The 17839-nt window shown below is 46.5% G+C and overlaps 2 protein-coding genes across 7 annotated transcripts in view; one reads left to right on the top strand and one right to left on the bottom strand.

The window, feature by feature from the left end:
* The window catches only part of CACNA1C (calcium voltage-gated channel subunit alpha1 C), a 551559-nt gene that overhangs the window by 509644 nt on the left and 24076 nt on the right, over positions 1 to 17839 (bottom strand). The gene's annotated exons all lie outside the window — the stretch shown is intronic.
* The window catches only part of DCP1B (decapping mRNA 1B), a 52617-nt gene continuing 41436 nt past the window's right edge, over positions 6659 to 17839 (top strand). The window contains exons 1-3 of one of the 5 annotated variants that reach the window (XM_057556054.1): positions 6659 to 9334; positions 13129 to 13169; positions 16438 to 16565. In XM_057556054.1, the coding sequence (XP_057412037.1) occupies positions 9185 to 9334; positions 13129 to 13169; positions 16438 to 16565 (319 nt within the window). In that variant the 5' untranslated portion in view covers positions 6659 to 9184. The remainder of the gene's footprint in view (positions 9335 to 13128; positions 13170 to 16437; positions 16566 to 17839) is intronic. The other 4 variants (XM_057556052.1, XM_057556056.1, XM_057556053.1 and 1 more) reach the window with 4 other exon arrangements.

Raw genomic sequence — 17839 nt, 5'->3', positions numbered from 1 at the left:
ATCCTACAAAGTCGGTATCATTAATAACCTCATTTCACAGGGAAGGAAGCTGAGGTCTACACGGGATACGTAAATTGCCCGTTCCCACCCCAGCTGAGCCAGATTCGAACCCAGGGGTGCTCGGCCTTGGCACAGAGGCTGCAGTGAGAACCACTTGGAGGAGACTCCCAGGCCCAACCTCACGGCTGCACGCAGGAGTCTGGCTGGGCCCCGGGCACGGCTAGTCCTATTTAAATGCCCTCCAGCAATCCTGAGGCGCCGGGATGGAGGATCTGCCTAAGCTGTCTCTCCTCTGACCGGGGTGACCTCAGCCCCCCAGCTCTGCTCCTTCATACATAGAGGTGGCTGAGACCACCTTTCTGCGTGACGATTCTAACTGTAATACCTAGGAATTACCCCTGCCTCCCCTCCACCCCCAACATCAAGCCCAGGCAAAAAGGGGGCTCCTGGAATCTCCAAACGTGGACACCCAGCCAGCTACTCCTGGACTTTTCAGCCCCCACTAAGGGGAAATTGGGGCTGGGATGGGCGACCACCATGGCTTTCTTTGTGAGATGCAGGGAAGGACATAAAAGCTCCTTAGAAAGAATAAGGAGGGGACTTCCCTGGTGGCGCAGTGGTTAAGAATCTGTCTGCCAATGCAGGGGACACAGGTTCGAGCCCTGGTCTGGGAAGATCCCACATGCTGCGGAGCAACTAAGCCCGTGAGCCACAACTACTGAGCCTGCGCTCTAGAGCCCGCGAGCCACAACTACTGAGCCGGCATGCCACAACTACTGAAGCCCGCGTGCCTAGAGCCCGTGCTCCGCAACAAGAGAAGCCACCGCAATGAGAAGCCCGTGCACCGCAAGGAAGAGTAGCCCCCGCTCGCCACAACTAGAGAAAGCCGGCGCACAGCAACGAAGACCCAATGCAGCCCCCCGCAAAATTAATTAATTAATTATTTTAATAAAAGAAAGAAAGAATAAGGAGGAATCAATGTAGCCCAGTGAGTTAGCCCTGCCTGAGGACGGTCTCCCAGCCCTGGGGAGGGGCAGAGTACAGGAGGGTCCACAGACGGATAAACCAGCCTCCCCCAGGGACTGACGTGGTCGTTCCTGCCCTGCCTCAGAGTGACAAGACGGAGAGGACCCAGCCTGTCCTCTTGGGAAGGGAAACCCCAAGGAGCAGACGAGAGAGGGCTGAGCAGTGAGACCACTGGTGGTTCAAGTTCATGTGGGAGACCTGGACCACAGCCCCTGGGAGGGTCTCACTCAGTCTGCTGAGCTCCGCGGCCAGAGGGGATCGAGGTGACTACAGGATGCCGCTGACAGCGCCACTCAGACCAGGCTCAAGATCCTCTCTAAGGCCAGAGGCTCAAACCACCCAAGAAAAGCCTCAAGGTCTAAGAGCAAAGGGGCCCAGCCTCTACCCGTCAGGGCTGGTCCCCCATCTGGGCACAATCACAGGACATGCAAGGCCTTCATTCTGTCACACTTGGCAGTTCATTTACAGACACAGAAGCCTTTCTGTGCCTCTGCCGTGTGTTCCCACAGCTCTCCGAACCTCCACACAGCGCTGGCCCCGCTTTCTCGTCCTGACCTGTTTGTGCAGCCGTTTCCTGGTCAGACTGTGGACTCCAGAGGGCCTGGCGTGCCCGTCTTGGTCTCCGCAGCATTCAGTGCCTGTCCTGTTACAGAGCGTAACAAACGTTCATCAAGTGAATAAGCGACTACCTGTAAAGGTTTTCAGACAGACAAGTGTAGAGACACTTACTACCCACTTCTCGGGTGCTCTCGGGGCACAGACATGAACTGCTCTACTTATCAGAGCTCTCCCAGTTTAGGCTAAACATGGCTTATTTGGGTTAAATAAAGGTGTTTGCTTTCCTGACAGTTTCTAGTTTTCTTATCAAGCCAATGTCATTCTTAACAAGAGCAAACAAAACCGCAAAGTGACTTCAGTGTTTGGAGTTCTTAAAAAATGTACTTAGAATAGATAAACAGCAAGGACCTACTATATAGCACAGGGAACTATATTCAATACCTTGTAATAATGTATAACGGAAGAGAATCTGAAAAAGAATAGATACATACGTATAACTGAATCACTTTGCTGTACACCTGAAACTAACACAACACGGTAAATCAACTATATTTCAATTAAAAAAAACTTTTTTAATATATTAATGCTACAGGCCTCAGAGGCAGCCCCCGCGTCGTCACGCCGTGAGCAGGTTCCCCATGTCTGCACGTCAGCCTAGAAGGTCGAGCGCTGGAGAAGCCATTTGTCACCAACAGGAAACACAGAAAACACCCTGAGCTTTAATCTTCGAATGACCTCCAGGGAAACAAGCAAGGCTGTCTTCAGGTTTTGTCCACAGGGCAAGCAAAGCCCGCCCTGGACACTCAGACCTGGTTTAAAGCCTCATGTTCTATGATGACATCAAAACACAGAGTGTTCCAAAGAGCTCGTTCAGCAATACTCACAACAGTCACAAAAATGTGTTACTATCTCCTTACTGCAAACCGGGAAAACTGGTCTGGTCTCAATTCACCCACAACCACTGAAATGGGTGAGAGCGTAGGAAAACCTCTCCCCATCAACAAGGCCATCCCACCGCCAACCTGCCTGACCTCCAGAGGGAGTGGGTACAGTCCCCGTGAACACCCGCGATTCCTGCAGGTGTAGACCCGAGGCCCCGTTCCAAGATCCCCAAGACACCACAGAAATAGCTGGTGGCCTGGCAGTGGCCGTTATGTGAAAATTAAGACTCCGGGCCATTAGTAAACGGCAGGCAGCAGTCACGCTGCACTTGGCATTAGAGTATTTTGTGCTCTACACAAATTGTCTTTATAAACAATAAAGAACTAACTTTTGTTCTGGAAGTGAGGACGGCTCCCTGGAACAGGACACATACGCTGCTGTTATGCAGGGCAGTGGTCAGTGGCTGACCATCCACACGGCCCTGCCTTGTACAGTCTGAGCCCTTCACGTGACTTTGTTATCCAGTTCTCACGACCACGCAGACAGGCAGACGTTATCCTTGTCCCTACTTTTCAGATGAAGAAACTGAGACCCAGAGTGTTCCAGAGCCCCCGAGGCTCCACAGTGCAGAGGGGATTCAGATCCAGGCCTCTGACCCCAAGCTCATTACACTATATTGTCTCCAAAAAAGAACGACACCCTGCCACCGTGACTAGATTAAATTCCCTGCAGTTTAGGGAGATGGAAGGAATCCCAAATCCTAGGAAAATCAGTCAGCTAAAGTTACTCAGAAATATTTCTGGTCATTAAGGCATCCCCTAAACAGCAGGCCAGAAATATCAGTGACTTAAATGACATGAGTAGGAATAGAGGTCAAATCCAATCATAGTGGATCCCAAGGGGCATCCCAGCTCTCGTGTGTCCTGGGACTTTATTCCATTCAACGTCGCTGTCTCCAGCTACTGGGGCTCTCGCCGGCCCTCTCTCCCTTTCTGCAAACCCTAGTGCTTGTCTATACGTCACAACTTAACCCGTGATTATATGTCACCTTTTATTGTCCCCATCTTTTCACATAAGCCAATCTTCGTGTCCTCGACCAGATTACAACTCCTTGAGCACAGTTCCGAGGCTTCATCCTTGTCCCCTTTCCAATCCATCGTGTGCTTATGATGGACACAAACAGGTGCCTACTGGCGTGTAGAGGGTCCCTGACGCAAGTTACTCACTGATTTGTTAAATAACATAGATCAGGGATCAGCAAACCTTGTCAAGGAGCAGAGAGCAACCATTTCAGGTATCGAAGCCCAGGCCGTCTGGTTTCATCACCTCCGCTGTTGCCTGGTGAAAGTGCCACGGACAATGCGGTGGGCGTGGCTGTGCCCCAATAAAACTTTATTTACAAACCAGGCAGAGGGCCAGACTTGGCCTATGGGCTGCAGTCTGTGGGCTCATCAGAGACTATTTATGCCAGACCTGAAGGACGAGACACCACAGCGGAAGGTTCTGTCCCCCACTCCGGCCTCCAGCCCCTCCCAGGGTCCCAGCTCCTGACCAAGCCAAGTGTCTTTCCAGAGCCTCTCACCTTGGACTTAAGTGTAGTTCAGCACAATATCGTGCAGTTCATTTTCCTCTGGGGCTTCATACATCAGTTTAGAAAGAGAAAAGTCAATCACAAAGTGAAGAGCTGACACGGTCGGTTGTAACAATAACAAGTAATTAGAAAATTCTTCAAACGCATTCCACCCAGGGGTCCCTGACACCTTTTCCGGACCGCTTCTCATAGACCTCCATGGAAGTCATCACAGATAGGTTGAAATCTGCATTTCACCTAGATTAAAAATCTGCAGCGAGGGGCTTCCCTGGTGGCGCAGTGGTTAGGGGTCCGCCTGCCAATGCAGGGGACACGGGTTCGAGCCCTGGTCCGGGAAGATCCCACATGCTGCGGAGCAACGAAGCCTGCGAGCCACAACTACTGAGCCCGTGTGCTGCAACTACTGAAGCCCGCGCGCCTAGGGCCCGTGCTCCGCAACGAGAAGCCACCACAATGAGAAGCTTGTGCACCACAACGCAGAGTAGCCCCCGCTCGTCGCAACTACAGAAAGCCTGTGCGCAGCAACGAAGACCCAATGCAGCCAAAAAAAAAAAAAAAAATCTGCAGCGAGGGCCAATCACTCTGGCAGGAGGCCATGTGAAGGAGCGCGAGGATAAACATTCCTTTCTCCCAACACGACTGCTTTCCTCTGAGAACAAGAAACAACCAAGGAAAGAAGAAAACCCTTTCTCTTTCTTGGCTAAAGCATTCAGCCCTCAGCTTTGATATAACATTTCAAAGTCCTTAACAGGCTGCTCCTTTGACCTAATTTCAAGACCTATTAAATAGATTATTCATTATTGTTTCCAGGCTTAGCTCCGTGTTTGCTAAGATGGCTGCATCTGACATGGACAGGGGTGGTCCGATAAAGCAGCGCAGAACCTGGAGCCGGGAAGCAGCCTTCCAACTCAGCCCCTATGTTCCACAGAAGTGAGGTGACTTGCCCAGAACTGTGGACTCTGCTAGAATCAGATGGCCATCAGGCCATCCCTAGACGACTTAGCGCCACCGCGATGAACCCGCCAGGACCACACACGCCCACTTCACCTGACAGCAGCTCAGAGTGCAGCGGACGACCCACTGACAACCGCACAAGCCGCTCTGCCCCAGGACAAGGCTCCTCCATGAGAAGTCGGCCCCGTTTAACAGCAGCTTCCTCACTTACGGGACACAGAGCTGCCTGTGTTTCCAGAGAGCTGGCAGCTGGTCTCTGCACGGCTCCCACTGTCCCCTCCGTGGCACAGTCGTGAAGCAGGGAGAGCGGTTCTTCTGCCTCCGACCCTCCCTTCCACATCCTGCTGCCTTGAGGGACCCGGGCTGGGCCCAGGTGCATCAGTTACCACAGTCAGGTCTTTGCCTTTCAAGCCTATATCTCTTCGTGGGGAATCAAAGGCCCTTCCTCTTCGTAGCGCGCTCCGGGCAGCAACTGAAAAGATGTTACTGTAGACGCCCTCCAGGCCCATGAAGCCTTCACCTGACCCCTGACAATGAGCCTGGAAGGACTAGATTTTATGGGACTTGCAGAGAGAGGCAAACAGGGATCAGAAGAGAACATGCAAGAATGGTCCCCGCTCTGAAGAGCTCTGAAGAGATCCGGGCCCTTTCCGGGTCAGGTGAGCAGAGGGTCAGTCCAAGCAGCTGCTGGGCCCAGACCGGAGACGTTCTAACCCTTTCTCCAGGCTACCTCCTATCCCCACCCATCAGGCCTCTTCCCTCCCCACATCTGCCCCTTCTCATTCTGTTCCAAGTCCCTCTGATGAGTGTTTCACATCTTAACCCCTGTGCAATCTCGTGGAACATCGACCTATATTTCCTACATCATTTCTTCCTCTAATTGTGGAGCTCCTGATAAATATGTCTTAGCTCACATCCTCCACCACATAAAAATATTGGGAATGAACCGCCTTGGGATTTAATGTGTTCCTTGTCGCTTATGCAGAACTTTGTTGAGATGATTTGAGCTCTGGCTGGGTAATTAGACAAGAAGAATCCCTTCCGGGCTTCTATTAGAAATAATAATAATGATGATGATGATAATTATAACAGTAATAGCTTTTTCATTTGCAGAACATTTTACACATTGCAAATCTTTTCTGGGTACATTTTCTCCTCATTTGATCTCATTTACCCTGTGAAGTTGTGATATTATGATCCCCAAGTTCCAAGTGAGGTAAAAATAAGTTTAACCAGTTTCCCTTTCCAAGGGGGTGCCCTTTCTGCTGTGCTCTGCTGCTTCAAAAAGAAACAAACCATGCATTGAAAACAACTGATAACACACAGCTTCAAACCGTTTTCCTCCACTGGGAGAAAGAGGGCATTAACTGCCCACTTCTGTCACCATTTGGTATAAAATTCCCAGCATGAAGGGCAATTCATACAGGCAGCACCAGCAGGGCATCAGAGGCTGTTTTAGCCATTTTAGAATCATAAACTCTTAGGTGCATCCTGGAAGCTCCTCTTTCCCCTCCATTCCAATACATTCTACTACGGGACAAATGCAAAACTTAGAGGTCCTTTACACAGTAAAGAAAAGAGTACTAATAAAGCAGACTGTGTATTTACATTTCTAGACAATCATGCCATAAAAAGTCAGTTTATATTTGTATACAAACATCCATACATGGCTACAAAACCAAACATTTTCCAGTTCTATATCTATTTCCAAACAATTTAAACATACTGTGTTCTTACAATTACCTCAAGTGGTGAATTTTATCTTAGTCATTGCAATGGCATAAACATCCTGGACCCAGACACTATTTTTTAAATCATACTATAACTTGTTTTAAATTGTGATATACAACTTTGTAACACCAACTGTTAGCACATATTTTATCTCATTATGACAATTATAAAATAATCATGAAACCCAAAGACCCCAATATTTGTTCAAGGTATCATGATGAGGCTTCTGGAAACACAGGGTAAATATGACCACACTGTGGAAGCCAGTGGAAATTGAAGTTATATGGATTTTAAAAGAATTTGCTCATTTTAAATGGCCTTTTAGAAGATGTGGTACATATATACAATGGAATATTACTCAGCCATAAAAAGGAACGAAATTGGGTCATTTATAGAGACATGGATGGACCTAGAGACTGTCATACAGAGTGAAGTAAGTCAGAAAGGGAAAAACAAATATCATATATTAACGCATATATGTGGAATCTAGAAAAATGGCATAGATGAACCAGTTTGCAAGGCAGAAATAGAGACACAGATGTAGAAAACAAACGTATGGACACCAAGGGGGGAAAGGGGGTGGGTGGGATGAATTGGGAGATTGGGATTGACATATATACACTAATATGTATAAAATAACTAATGAGAACCTGCTGTATGGCACTGGGAACTCCACTTCGCTGTACAGTAGAAACTAACACAACATTGTAAAACAACTATACCCCAATTTTTAAAAAATGGCCTTTTACTAATAAAGAGCCTGTTAACTTAGTATATTTGGATAAGTGATGATGACCTGATTTTACAAACACAGATTATTCAAGTAGAAATTAGGCAGAACTCTGTCTTCATCCTAGAAGGTTAGATCTTTAAGAATTTGGGGGGAAAAAAGAATTTTAAGAGAACAAAGCTCTGGGGCCAGGAGACAAACAACATTGCAATGCTGAAGCCATTGCAGCATTATATATCTTCTTTTTCTGAGTGTGATCTCTAATCTTCAAGGTCTTTTCCCTTTTCTTTCTTGTTTTCTTTATAACATGGAAAATTAAACAAACCTTTCCATTTTTTTCTATCTTTTTTAGAACGTAAACTCTGAAAGATCAGGACTTGTTATTGTACGCTCTTTCATGCCAACTTGGATCTCAGTATTCTGTAAATCATGAGCTCTTTTAAAAAGCTGATACTTAATCAGTAAATTTGACTAACTCATGGTTGAGTTCAATAGAATCGGCATTTAACAATTTCTATTCAGCACAAGGCACTGGACCAAGTACTAGAGAGACAACTAGGGTGTGTCTATGCTCCCTGAAATTATCAAAAGGGAGACTTTGCCTATAGACTCCAAGGCTCAAAGATATAAAAGAAACTTTAAAGCTTTATTGAAATATTTTAACAAAAATGTACATCCAGTTATGCATGTACCAGAGTGATCAACTTTCACCTTTCTCCCAAGTTTTAAAGAGGAACTCCCTCATCACAGGCTTTCCAAATACCCAGCAATCTCATCAGAAAAGACTTTAAGTATTGAGAAGCTGCCAAGCTCATGGCAGTGGATACACATTTTGTAAACTTCTCATTCTCGCTTGAAAGCTCAAAAATTATCATTGGTGACAATAATTACCCCTTGTTTTCCTGGAAGTGACAGGTGCACGTTATTTATTTTCTAAAAAAATGTCTGTCAAATGCCTGTCTGAATACCCATAGTTTGTCCATCTTTCTTTCAAGTAAAAATAGTGTTCCGTGAAAATAAAAATAAAAACACTAGCTCAGCTTGCGACTTAAGCACTCAAGTGTTTTCCTGGAGGCAAATATGGCAGCTCCGTGTTCAGGGCACATACTCTGTGCTTTCTTCCTCTTTTTTTCACACAGAATTTTTAAAAGTGTACCAAAAGGTTGAAATGTAATAAAATTAATAATTTTTCTGCCTTATCACGTACACTGTCAAGTTACACTGGCCTCTACAGCGTGGCTCCTGCCTGGATTCCTGCTAAGACACCTGCACTTTCTCCCACCATTGTTCTTGCAGCATTCGAGCAAAAGTCAGCACAGGGCACGAGTCAGGTGAGTTTTAGGATTGTCACGAAAACGGTTCTGACCCTCAGACCCCCTGAAAGGGTCTCGGAGCCGCCAGGGCGTCGAGGACTGCACTTGAAGAACCACCCGGCGTCCGCGCACGAGAAATCGCAGATCCCTCCCTGTTCAGTTACGCGCGCTCGAGGCGTGTTTATCACTACAGGTCTGACCGCGGAGCACCGAGGAGCAGACGTGCGCGGCGTCCAGCGATGGTCCGGTACCCGGGACGCTCGCAGGACCGCGCGGGGGCCGCCTTGCGGTTGCCGTGGCAACGATCGCGGGCGGGCGCGGCGCGGCCATCGACCAGTGACGCCTGCGCGCTCTGCGCTCTGCCGAGAGGGCTGCGGCGCCCCGCGGGCCGGCGGGAAGATGGCGGCGGCGGCGGCGGGCTACCCAGCTGGGAAGGGGCGCGACATTAGCCTGGCGGCCCTGCGGCGCCACGACCCCTACATCAGCCGCATCGTGGACGTGGCCAGCCAGGTGGCCCTGTACACCTTCGGCCACCGGGCCAACGAGTGGGTGCGTGCGGGCAGGCGGGGCCGGGGACGGGCTGCGAGCGGGCGGGGAGGTCCCCCCGGCAGTCACTCGGGTCCGGCGTCCGCGGGCACCTCCCGCCGCGTTGAACTGAGTCACGGAGCGCGGGCAGGACTCAGCCCCGCGGAGCGGGTCAGACACCCTGCTCCGGCACGTCCCGGCGGTCAGCTAGGAGAGCCCCCCGACGGGACACAGCCCCAGTAGTTCACGTGGCCTCCCTGTCTCCTTCCGCAGCCGGTCATTAAAGTTTACCCGAAAACCACTCACAGAAGCGAAGACACTAAGAAGTAGGTCCTAACACGGGAGAGAAGAGAACAGCTTTGCCCTAAGTTCGTAACCGAGGAAATTCACCGAAAAGAGGCAGGAATGGAGGGACGTGGGGACACCTGCCCCGCGAGGTCCCGGGGGAGGAAGCGCGCCGCTTCCTAGCTATGTCTCCCTAGTTTTCGGGGGCATGTGTCGCCTGGGTCTTCGTATCAAGGACGTTGAGCGACGAGGTGGACAAGTTTCAACGGCAACTTTTAAAATGCAGATATTCTACGTGCGGTTGTATACCGCTCTGTAGAAAAGCGCCAAAGGCATGATGTCCTAATTCTGTTGAGGAAATTCCGTAGTAGAGATGAGGATTGGGGGTGTGTCGTTCTCTGGACTGACTTGACACCCGACCGAGAGTCTGGGGAATTCTGAGAAGTTAACGGGCACAGGAGAGGTTCCCCTTGAGTAGCGGTTGTTTCCTACGGGCGTTGGACAGGGTCTCTGAGACACGTGTTACCATAGTTACAGAGGCGGCCCTTCTACAGCCTCATCAGAAGTCACAAGTGGCACAATGCATTATTTACAGGAGTTATGTTTTTCTGCTTCCTGGACTTGTTGCTTTCAGACAGCGCATAGTTCATCCCTTAGAAGGTCATTCTTTCAAAGTACTCATCTTCAAGGCTGTGGTAGCCGAGAAAAAAAAAGACAGACCTAGTTTAGCTGCAGGGCAGTTGCTGGGCGCAAACAAATTGATGCCGCGTCTCCATATGCCACCACAACGGGAGCTTTTGAACATAAGCCTAATAAAAGTGTACAGGACATGCTTAAGAACAGAAGAGAAAGTATATGTAGGTGGGACGTAAAGGAGGGGAATTCTTATTACACTGAATATGGATGAAGGCTAACTTAAGGCATTCAGCAGGAGGAATAAGGAATGAAGCGGGGACAGAAAATGAGCTGCTTTAAGGAAGCTTCAGAACGATTATGTCAGGACTGGAGTAGGAATTTTGGAACTAGACCTACTTCCCATTGCCAGGAAAGCCCACTCCCCCAAAACACCAGTGTGTCTTAACGCTGGTGGTATTTTCACCTCTCAGCCCTTAGAGCAGTAGTTCTTAACTGGAGTCGATTTTGCTTCCAGGCAACACTGGCAGGGTCTTGAGAAAATTTTTAGTTGTCGCTTGGAGAGGGACCACGTTCCTGGCATCCAGAGGGTAGATGCCAGGGATTCTGCTAAACATCCTGCAGTGCATGGGACAGGCCCCCACGACAAAGGTTAATCTGGTCCCAAATGTCAAAAGTGCTGAGCTTGAGAAGCTGCCGGATAATGGGAGTGTTCCCTTTGTTTCTAGCTAGTGATTTTCTAAGTTCTGTGAGTCAAGATCATTGGGAGTTTTTAAAAGTGCATCCGACCAAATCAAAAATCTCAGGATATGAGGCCCAAGCATTTGATATTTGTTGAAAGCTTCTTAGGTGACTCAGATGCTACATATGTGATTGAGAAAGGCAGATTTAGAGGGTAAATGGAGATTGACTTTTTCATTATTTTAACAGAATAATCAGATGTAGATTGCGTTGTTCTGAAAGTGTCAAGTAGTCTGCCAAGTCCCAATAGTTTGCAAACTAGCGCTATTTTACATTCTACTTCATTATTTTAAATTTTGAACTGCTTAATTTTTTAGCACTTGTTAGTTTTTATGAGTGTAATATTAAATTATTAAATTGTACTTTTAAAATTTAAGTTAAAATCCCCCAGAACTGTGAACTAATACTTTAACATAAAAGTCTTCTTTAGGGACTTCCCTGGTGCTCTAAGTGCTAAGACTCTGCACTCCCAATGCAGGGGGCCCGGGTTCAATCCCTGGTCAGGGAACTAGATCCCACATGACGCAACTAAGAGTTCCCATGCCACAACTAAAAGATCCCACATGCTGCATCTAACACCTGGTGCAGCCAAATAAATGAATAAATATCAAAAAAAAAACGTCTTCTTTACTTGCAGGACCTAAGGAGGAGCTAATAGAATCTTGCTTTAACTGTTGCCCAAAACCCCAAACCTGGGCTTTGCCCAGAAAGAAAAAAAAAATCTGGTTACCCCTGGATAACTGTGGAGGGATGGAGAAAATGCATGAATATGAGCTGTTTCAGCCAGAATAGACCAGAATTTACATTTCCAAAGACCTTTTTATCTAGGTGTCATAGAGCCTTAGATGAAAACTATGTTTTTAATCCAAAGATCTGCGTGGTGTAGGTTTGTTATCCCTTTTCAGTGGAGAAACTGAGACACAGAACAATAAACTAATTAAGAATTGCAAATTTGGAGTTAGAGAATAATTTCAGGAGAAGCATGCCTTTTACATTTCTGATTCTGGATTTTCCTTAAGGACCAGGTAATTTCTATTACTACTTCATTAAGGAAGGAAGGAAACAAGTCAAAGGCTGTTAGGTTTCTGTGTGCTGATTCGCAGAAACATCCTGACTAGATCTCTGAGATGAAACAGTCCAGGGTCAAATACTGGAAGACAGAAAAGTGTTCTGTCCTCGTAGCAAGTGGTCACTTAATAGTAAATCCAGTTTAAGGATGATGAAATTACTCAAGCATGGAAAGGATCATGCTTGCAATTTTTTGTGTGCCTTTTCAGAATCATCATTTTAATATACCTTTGTTTCTTAGAGTATTTTTCACCAAAATTACAGAGTACTTAAATTTTGAATGACTTTGCTAATGGATATATAAATAACAAAATATTGAGAGGTTAAATAGAATGCTGAAATTAAACCACGTAAATAGCAAAGATGAATTCTAAATGCTGAGTTATAATAGTCTGATTACTAGTTAATCAGACAAATGGGTACTTAAATTTTTTTTTTAGTAAGCTGAACATTTTCATCAGGGCCTGGGGAGATGGAAAAGAGCCTTTCCCAGTGAACTGAAATGATAGTTTATCATTTTAAGTTTACAACTTTCCCAGTCCCTCTCAGGCAGAGTTCTTGAGTCTTAGCTTGGTAATGTTTCTGTCTAATTGCATTTCAAAGATCAGACTTGACTCTAAATATTCCACATCCAATAGGCGATTAATTTGTCTGAAAACTACAGCAGCATTGCTGTCTTCTGTGTAGTAGTCAGAGTAGAGTTATCGGCAGGTCCGCTGCTCTCCTAGGTGACAGGATACGACAAGAGAAAAGGGAACCAGAAAACAGAGGAGGAGAAGGAAGTACAGACAGTGGTGGTTTCTGCGGCTGGCCGTGTCCCCAGGTCAGAGGGGAAGACAGCACTCTGGTTTAGTCTGTAAATGACAGTAGGAGGATGCTTCCCACTGCTTAAGCAGCAGAGTCACAATGGGCAGAAAATCTGCTTTTTCCTTTCCCTAAGAGTCACCCCTCCGTTACATAGGTTTGACCCCGCTTGGAACTGATCGAATTCCTGTTCTCTAAGATGCTTATGTTCTCTGACCTCTGTGAGTGTTTCCTGTTAGTGAACAGAATATACATGTTTTGCTGTTTGTTTTGTTTTTATTTTTTAGGAAAAGACTGATGTGGAAGGAACCTTATTTGTTTACACAAGGTAAGAGTATTTCACTTTCATAAAGAAACTGATGGTCTTTCACTCATGTCTTAGCTCTGTTGTGTCACCCTTCAAGTGTAGTTTTATTTCAGAGAAGTGAAAGAACTTAGTTTGAAGTTATTAGTTTGAAGTTATTAGTTGACATAGGGAAGGGAATACTGAATAATGTCATCTGTGTGGTGTGATGAATACTAATTTCAGAATATAGTGTAAACTTCAGTGTAGATGAACTTAAATCTTTGTGTTCTTATAAAAGCAGTATTAACTATTTATTGTTTAATTCAAATGAATGGTACAAAGTGCTTGAGTATAATGGATTGGCAAGGAGCTAGAAGTACACTGGTAAGAATGTTAGATTATTTAACCAGCATTTGGAGGAGAGCATTATTGGTCACGCCCACCTCTTGACTCTTTGAAGAAGCGTGATCCGAAATTAAAGATGTCTCTTAGTCCTCCATTGTATAGCTAATGGAATATGTTTCAGGATAGGTTTAATAAATTCATGTTTTTTGGTAATTTTTATCAGCTGCTGTTAATATCACACACGCACACAGAGATGTGTAGTATGTATATTGTCTTCACAGCTAAGCTGTTTAGTCACATAAACATCCACGTAAGACCTCATAGCGGAGGCCCATCACCATCGGTGGGTTACAGAGATGTGATACAGAGGCCTGGTACAGACCCTTCCCACCCCACCCATGCGCATCTGTTTTACACACACATTCACCTTCGAGGGTAAACCACAGTGTGGATAGACTACCCCCGTGCCAGTTGGCCCGTGACAAGCAGTGAGTGGGCGGGTGTGGCCCTGGGAGGCTTTACAGAGCTGCCAGGTGCGGGAGGAGGAGCTGAACCTCGCGGAGGCGGAGGCAGGGGCCCCGCGTCACAGCACAGTGAGGGCAGCGATCCGGGGCAGAGAGTGTGTACCGCTTGGCATGAGTTAGAAGCTGACAGTGAGAGTAAAGAGGTTTTGCTGGCTTGGAGTATCAGACTGAAGGTGCGGAAACCTCTTTCCTGAGCAGTAGGGAGCCACTGAAGGTTTACGAGTGGGGGAGTAAAGGAGTGATGGCAGACACGCGGGAAAGTCGGTGTGCTAGCGTTACGCGGACACGGAGAGACGGTGGTGGCGGAGCAGGCGTGAGGTGAAGTGGGGAGGGCTTCCTGGGAGACTGCACGCGGGGGGCGGTGACATTTTAAAGCACTGGTGAGATTTTGAAATGGAAAACAGGATGACAGACTCACTGGCGGAATGGAAAGATGGGGGGTTGAGAACCTGGCTTGAGGATGGTTTTAGTTTTAGTTTGAAATAGTGGCTCTGGGGCGATGGCAGGGCGTTCCAGTGGTGGTACCAGGCACTCGGGACGGGGCAGGGATGGAGGCACAGAGCGTGGAGGCGTCGGCATCATTAGTTTGGTCGTTGGAACCGGCACGGAAGCTGAGGGCCTAATGGCTGGGTTGCAGGGCCAGCAGGATGCAGAGGAGAGTCACCACGGAGACAGGCAGAACTAGAGCAGCACACACAGGCCCCTGCGGCCCCGGGCAGGTTCGGCGTAGACAGTGGGCAGGAGGCAACGGTGGGAGTGGAAGGAGAGCATTTTTAGTGGGTCTTCTTTTGTTGATGCAGAGGAGTAACAGATTATGCAAGTATTTTCTGTTTTGTACCAAAGCCAAACGTAGGTTGGTATTTTCAAGTACTTCTTAATATACTCTTGAGTTGCTCATGGAGCTGTCAGTTAAACAAACCTTTAAACTGAGAAGCAAATCCTTCCCTAGTCCTTAATCTCTTCCCCACATCAAACTCCTTAAGAGCAGGGCCCTCTCTCCCATCCCTCTCCCCCCGCCCAGCCCCACCATCCGATCCCAGATTCTAGAACGTTGAGGTCTTTCCTCGGTGGAGGTTGACAGACAGCTCATGGAGGTCACCAGGGAGTTTTGGGTACAGGTGATGGAGCTGCCAGTGATGTATTTTGACTTACAGATGTTGCTTTAGAGCAGTTGGCACATGTATCCCCTGAGTCTATTTTATAAATTGTGAGATGGTGTAGTAACCATACCGTTAGAGGGATGAAAGCGTGTTGTAATAATGAAACACTGGAAGAATCAAATTCTGATTCTGTATAAAAACACCTAATCCCATTTTAAAAATTATGTCTTTGTTTCCTCCCGTCTCTTTCTGTAATAGAGTTACACCCACTGGTGATTTCTTGGGGATCCTCTGACAGGGATCTTTGGAAGTCACTCTTCTTTCTTCCCCAGAATTTAAGTTGAAATGATCGTCATGATTATTTCTGGTATTCATTATATGCCCAGCACCACTTTACCACTTAGTAAAATAAGTTAGGCAAGGATTGCCTTCCATCAGTTTTAAAATTAGAAGTCTCATAAGAAAACTGTAGGTAGTAAATCACGTGGTTAGAGGTGAAATAAAACTGAGCTATAAACCCCTTTTCTTCCTGTTGCTCACAGCATTTCTGTGGGCTTGTTACTCTGTGCCCCAGATTAAATCAGTGGCCCTGCCTGTTTCCGTTTCAGTGTGTGAGCATGTGTGTTCCAGTTTGTCAGCAGAAGTTGCACAGTTGGGTTGGTATCTGGCCTGTCCCCCAAGGGTAGACAGATGCACTTGTAGTTGTTAGTTTCTGTTTGATTTGGGTTCTTCCTGCCTGACAGAGACTAGGCACTGAAGGTTTATTGAATGAAATTAAAAGTAAAAAGTTACTAAATGCACAGTTTTATGGATAAAAATTTTTGTAGTAGCTTATCTATGAAGCTATTTGCCTTACACTGAAGAATACTAAATATCTGCTCTTTGCTTTAAATTGTATAAACTTTTAATTATACTGTATCTCCTCATAAGTTCATTGACCAGAGTTACATCATTTCTCTAAGAAATTACACAGCTTTCAATTTCAGACCAACACTAACATTTTCTGTAATTGTGATGTACACTCTGTATTAACGGGCAAGATTGTTTAAAGGTGTCTGTCGATAATTTTTTTATCAGTAGTTACCATCTCTGCCTTAAAGGAACTTACAGCGTAGGTAGGGAAACAAGCTGTGTATATGTACATACGCACACAGTTAAATAAGTAGGGCTGGACTTTACCAAAGCACCAGCATGGCCGGCGTGCCGTATGCGTCCCGCACATTGGTGCAGCCCACGGTGAAGGGGCGGAAAGGTTGAAGGCGTGTCCGGATGCCCCTGTCCTGGAAGTGCTCTGCTCTAAACGGCGTGTCTCTGTGTCCCCCTGCCCCCGGCGACCTTTAGGTCTGCTTCTCCGAAACACGGCTTCACCATCATGAACAGGCTGAGCATGGAGAATAGGACAGAGCCCATCACGAAAGACCTGGATTTCCAGCTCCAGGACCCCTTCCTTCTCTACAGAAATGCCAGATGTGAGTCTGAACGCGTGTTTGAGACTGTGTGTGACTGTTGTGTTTAGTGTCAGTGACTGTAGGGGCCAGCACCGGTGGCCTGGGAGACACGCCTCGGCGCAGGATAGCTTCTTCCTCGGGAGAGTTTACACGGAAACTGTGTGAATGAGATGGCGTGAGCATTTAAACCTCGTCCCTGCAGCTGGACCGCTTTGTGCTGTGAGCCTGAGCGGGGCTTGGGGGAGGCGAGTCCTTGGCCAGGAGACCGCAGAGGGCGCCTCGGTGGTGCTGCAGGACCTAGACTAGCCATTCAGCTCGTGTGTCGCTTTGGCTGAGCATCGATGAGATGCTTGAGGGAGAGGGCCTGTCTTCCAGAAGCACCATCTTTTGAATACGTAGTAAATGAAAACCAAAGTCCAAAGAGTTTTGGTCCTTAAGAATTTCATAACACTTGGTAAAGTTGAAGTTATATTAGGTAACTAAATGGTCCTTGTGAGGTTTGAAGTGAGGTAGCAGTCGCCTGCCCAGAATTCTGTCCCCATTTCACTCTTGCATCCCATCTGACCACTCGTGCTGGACTGTTGGGCAGCCCACAGAAAAGTGGATGAGCGCGTTAGGACCGGCAGGAGCATCTCCACACAGAACACAAGCGCACACTATAGCTGCTTAAACGTGTGTGCACGTGCTCCGTGCTGGCTTTCAAAAAGACCTTGCAGTTAAGAAATGGTTACCGTACATTTTCCACCCCATTCTTCGAGCCTAAGATACAAGAATTTGCCTTCTGTGTACTACTTAGTGTTATCTTAACAGTGTAATACAAGTAATATAATGTTTCAACCCCGTTGAATTGTTCTGAAGTAAATATAGCATCATTTTAATGCTATATTTACTTACAGTCACATGTAACTAAGTTGTCGTGATGGGTGGTCATCCTATTTAGAAAATACAGTTAAACTTTTACGAGAAAAAAATTATAAGAAAGCTATTAAAGCTATATAACATGACCTTCTAATGGCAGGTCCTATGAAATGAAAAATTTAGTAATACAGAGAAATATTTTGTTTACTATTCCTATTTCTTTGCCGGAAGGTGTAGTTTAATCAATTGTAGCTTGTAGTTGTTTGAATTTTTTTGTGTGCTTGTTATGTCAGGTTATATTTTCTTTTTTTGGGATTATTAGATTCTATGTCAGATTAATATGTAACTCAAATCCTAATAAACAAAATAACCACAAAATTAAATATAAAATGAATGATTATTAGTGGCTTATAATAAATTTTGGTTGCCCTTATTTT

Source organism: Balaenoptera acutorostrata, chromosome 11, assembly GCF_949987535.1.
Source record: "Balaenoptera acutorostrata chromosome 11, mBalAcu1.1, whole genome shotgun sequence".
Lineage (NCBI taxonomy): Eukaryota > Metazoa > Chordata > Mammalia > Artiodactyla > Balaenopteridae > Balaenoptera > Balaenoptera acutorostrata.
Note: the sequence above shows the minus strand (reverse complement) of the source record. Positions and strands in the feature narration are given on the sequence as shown.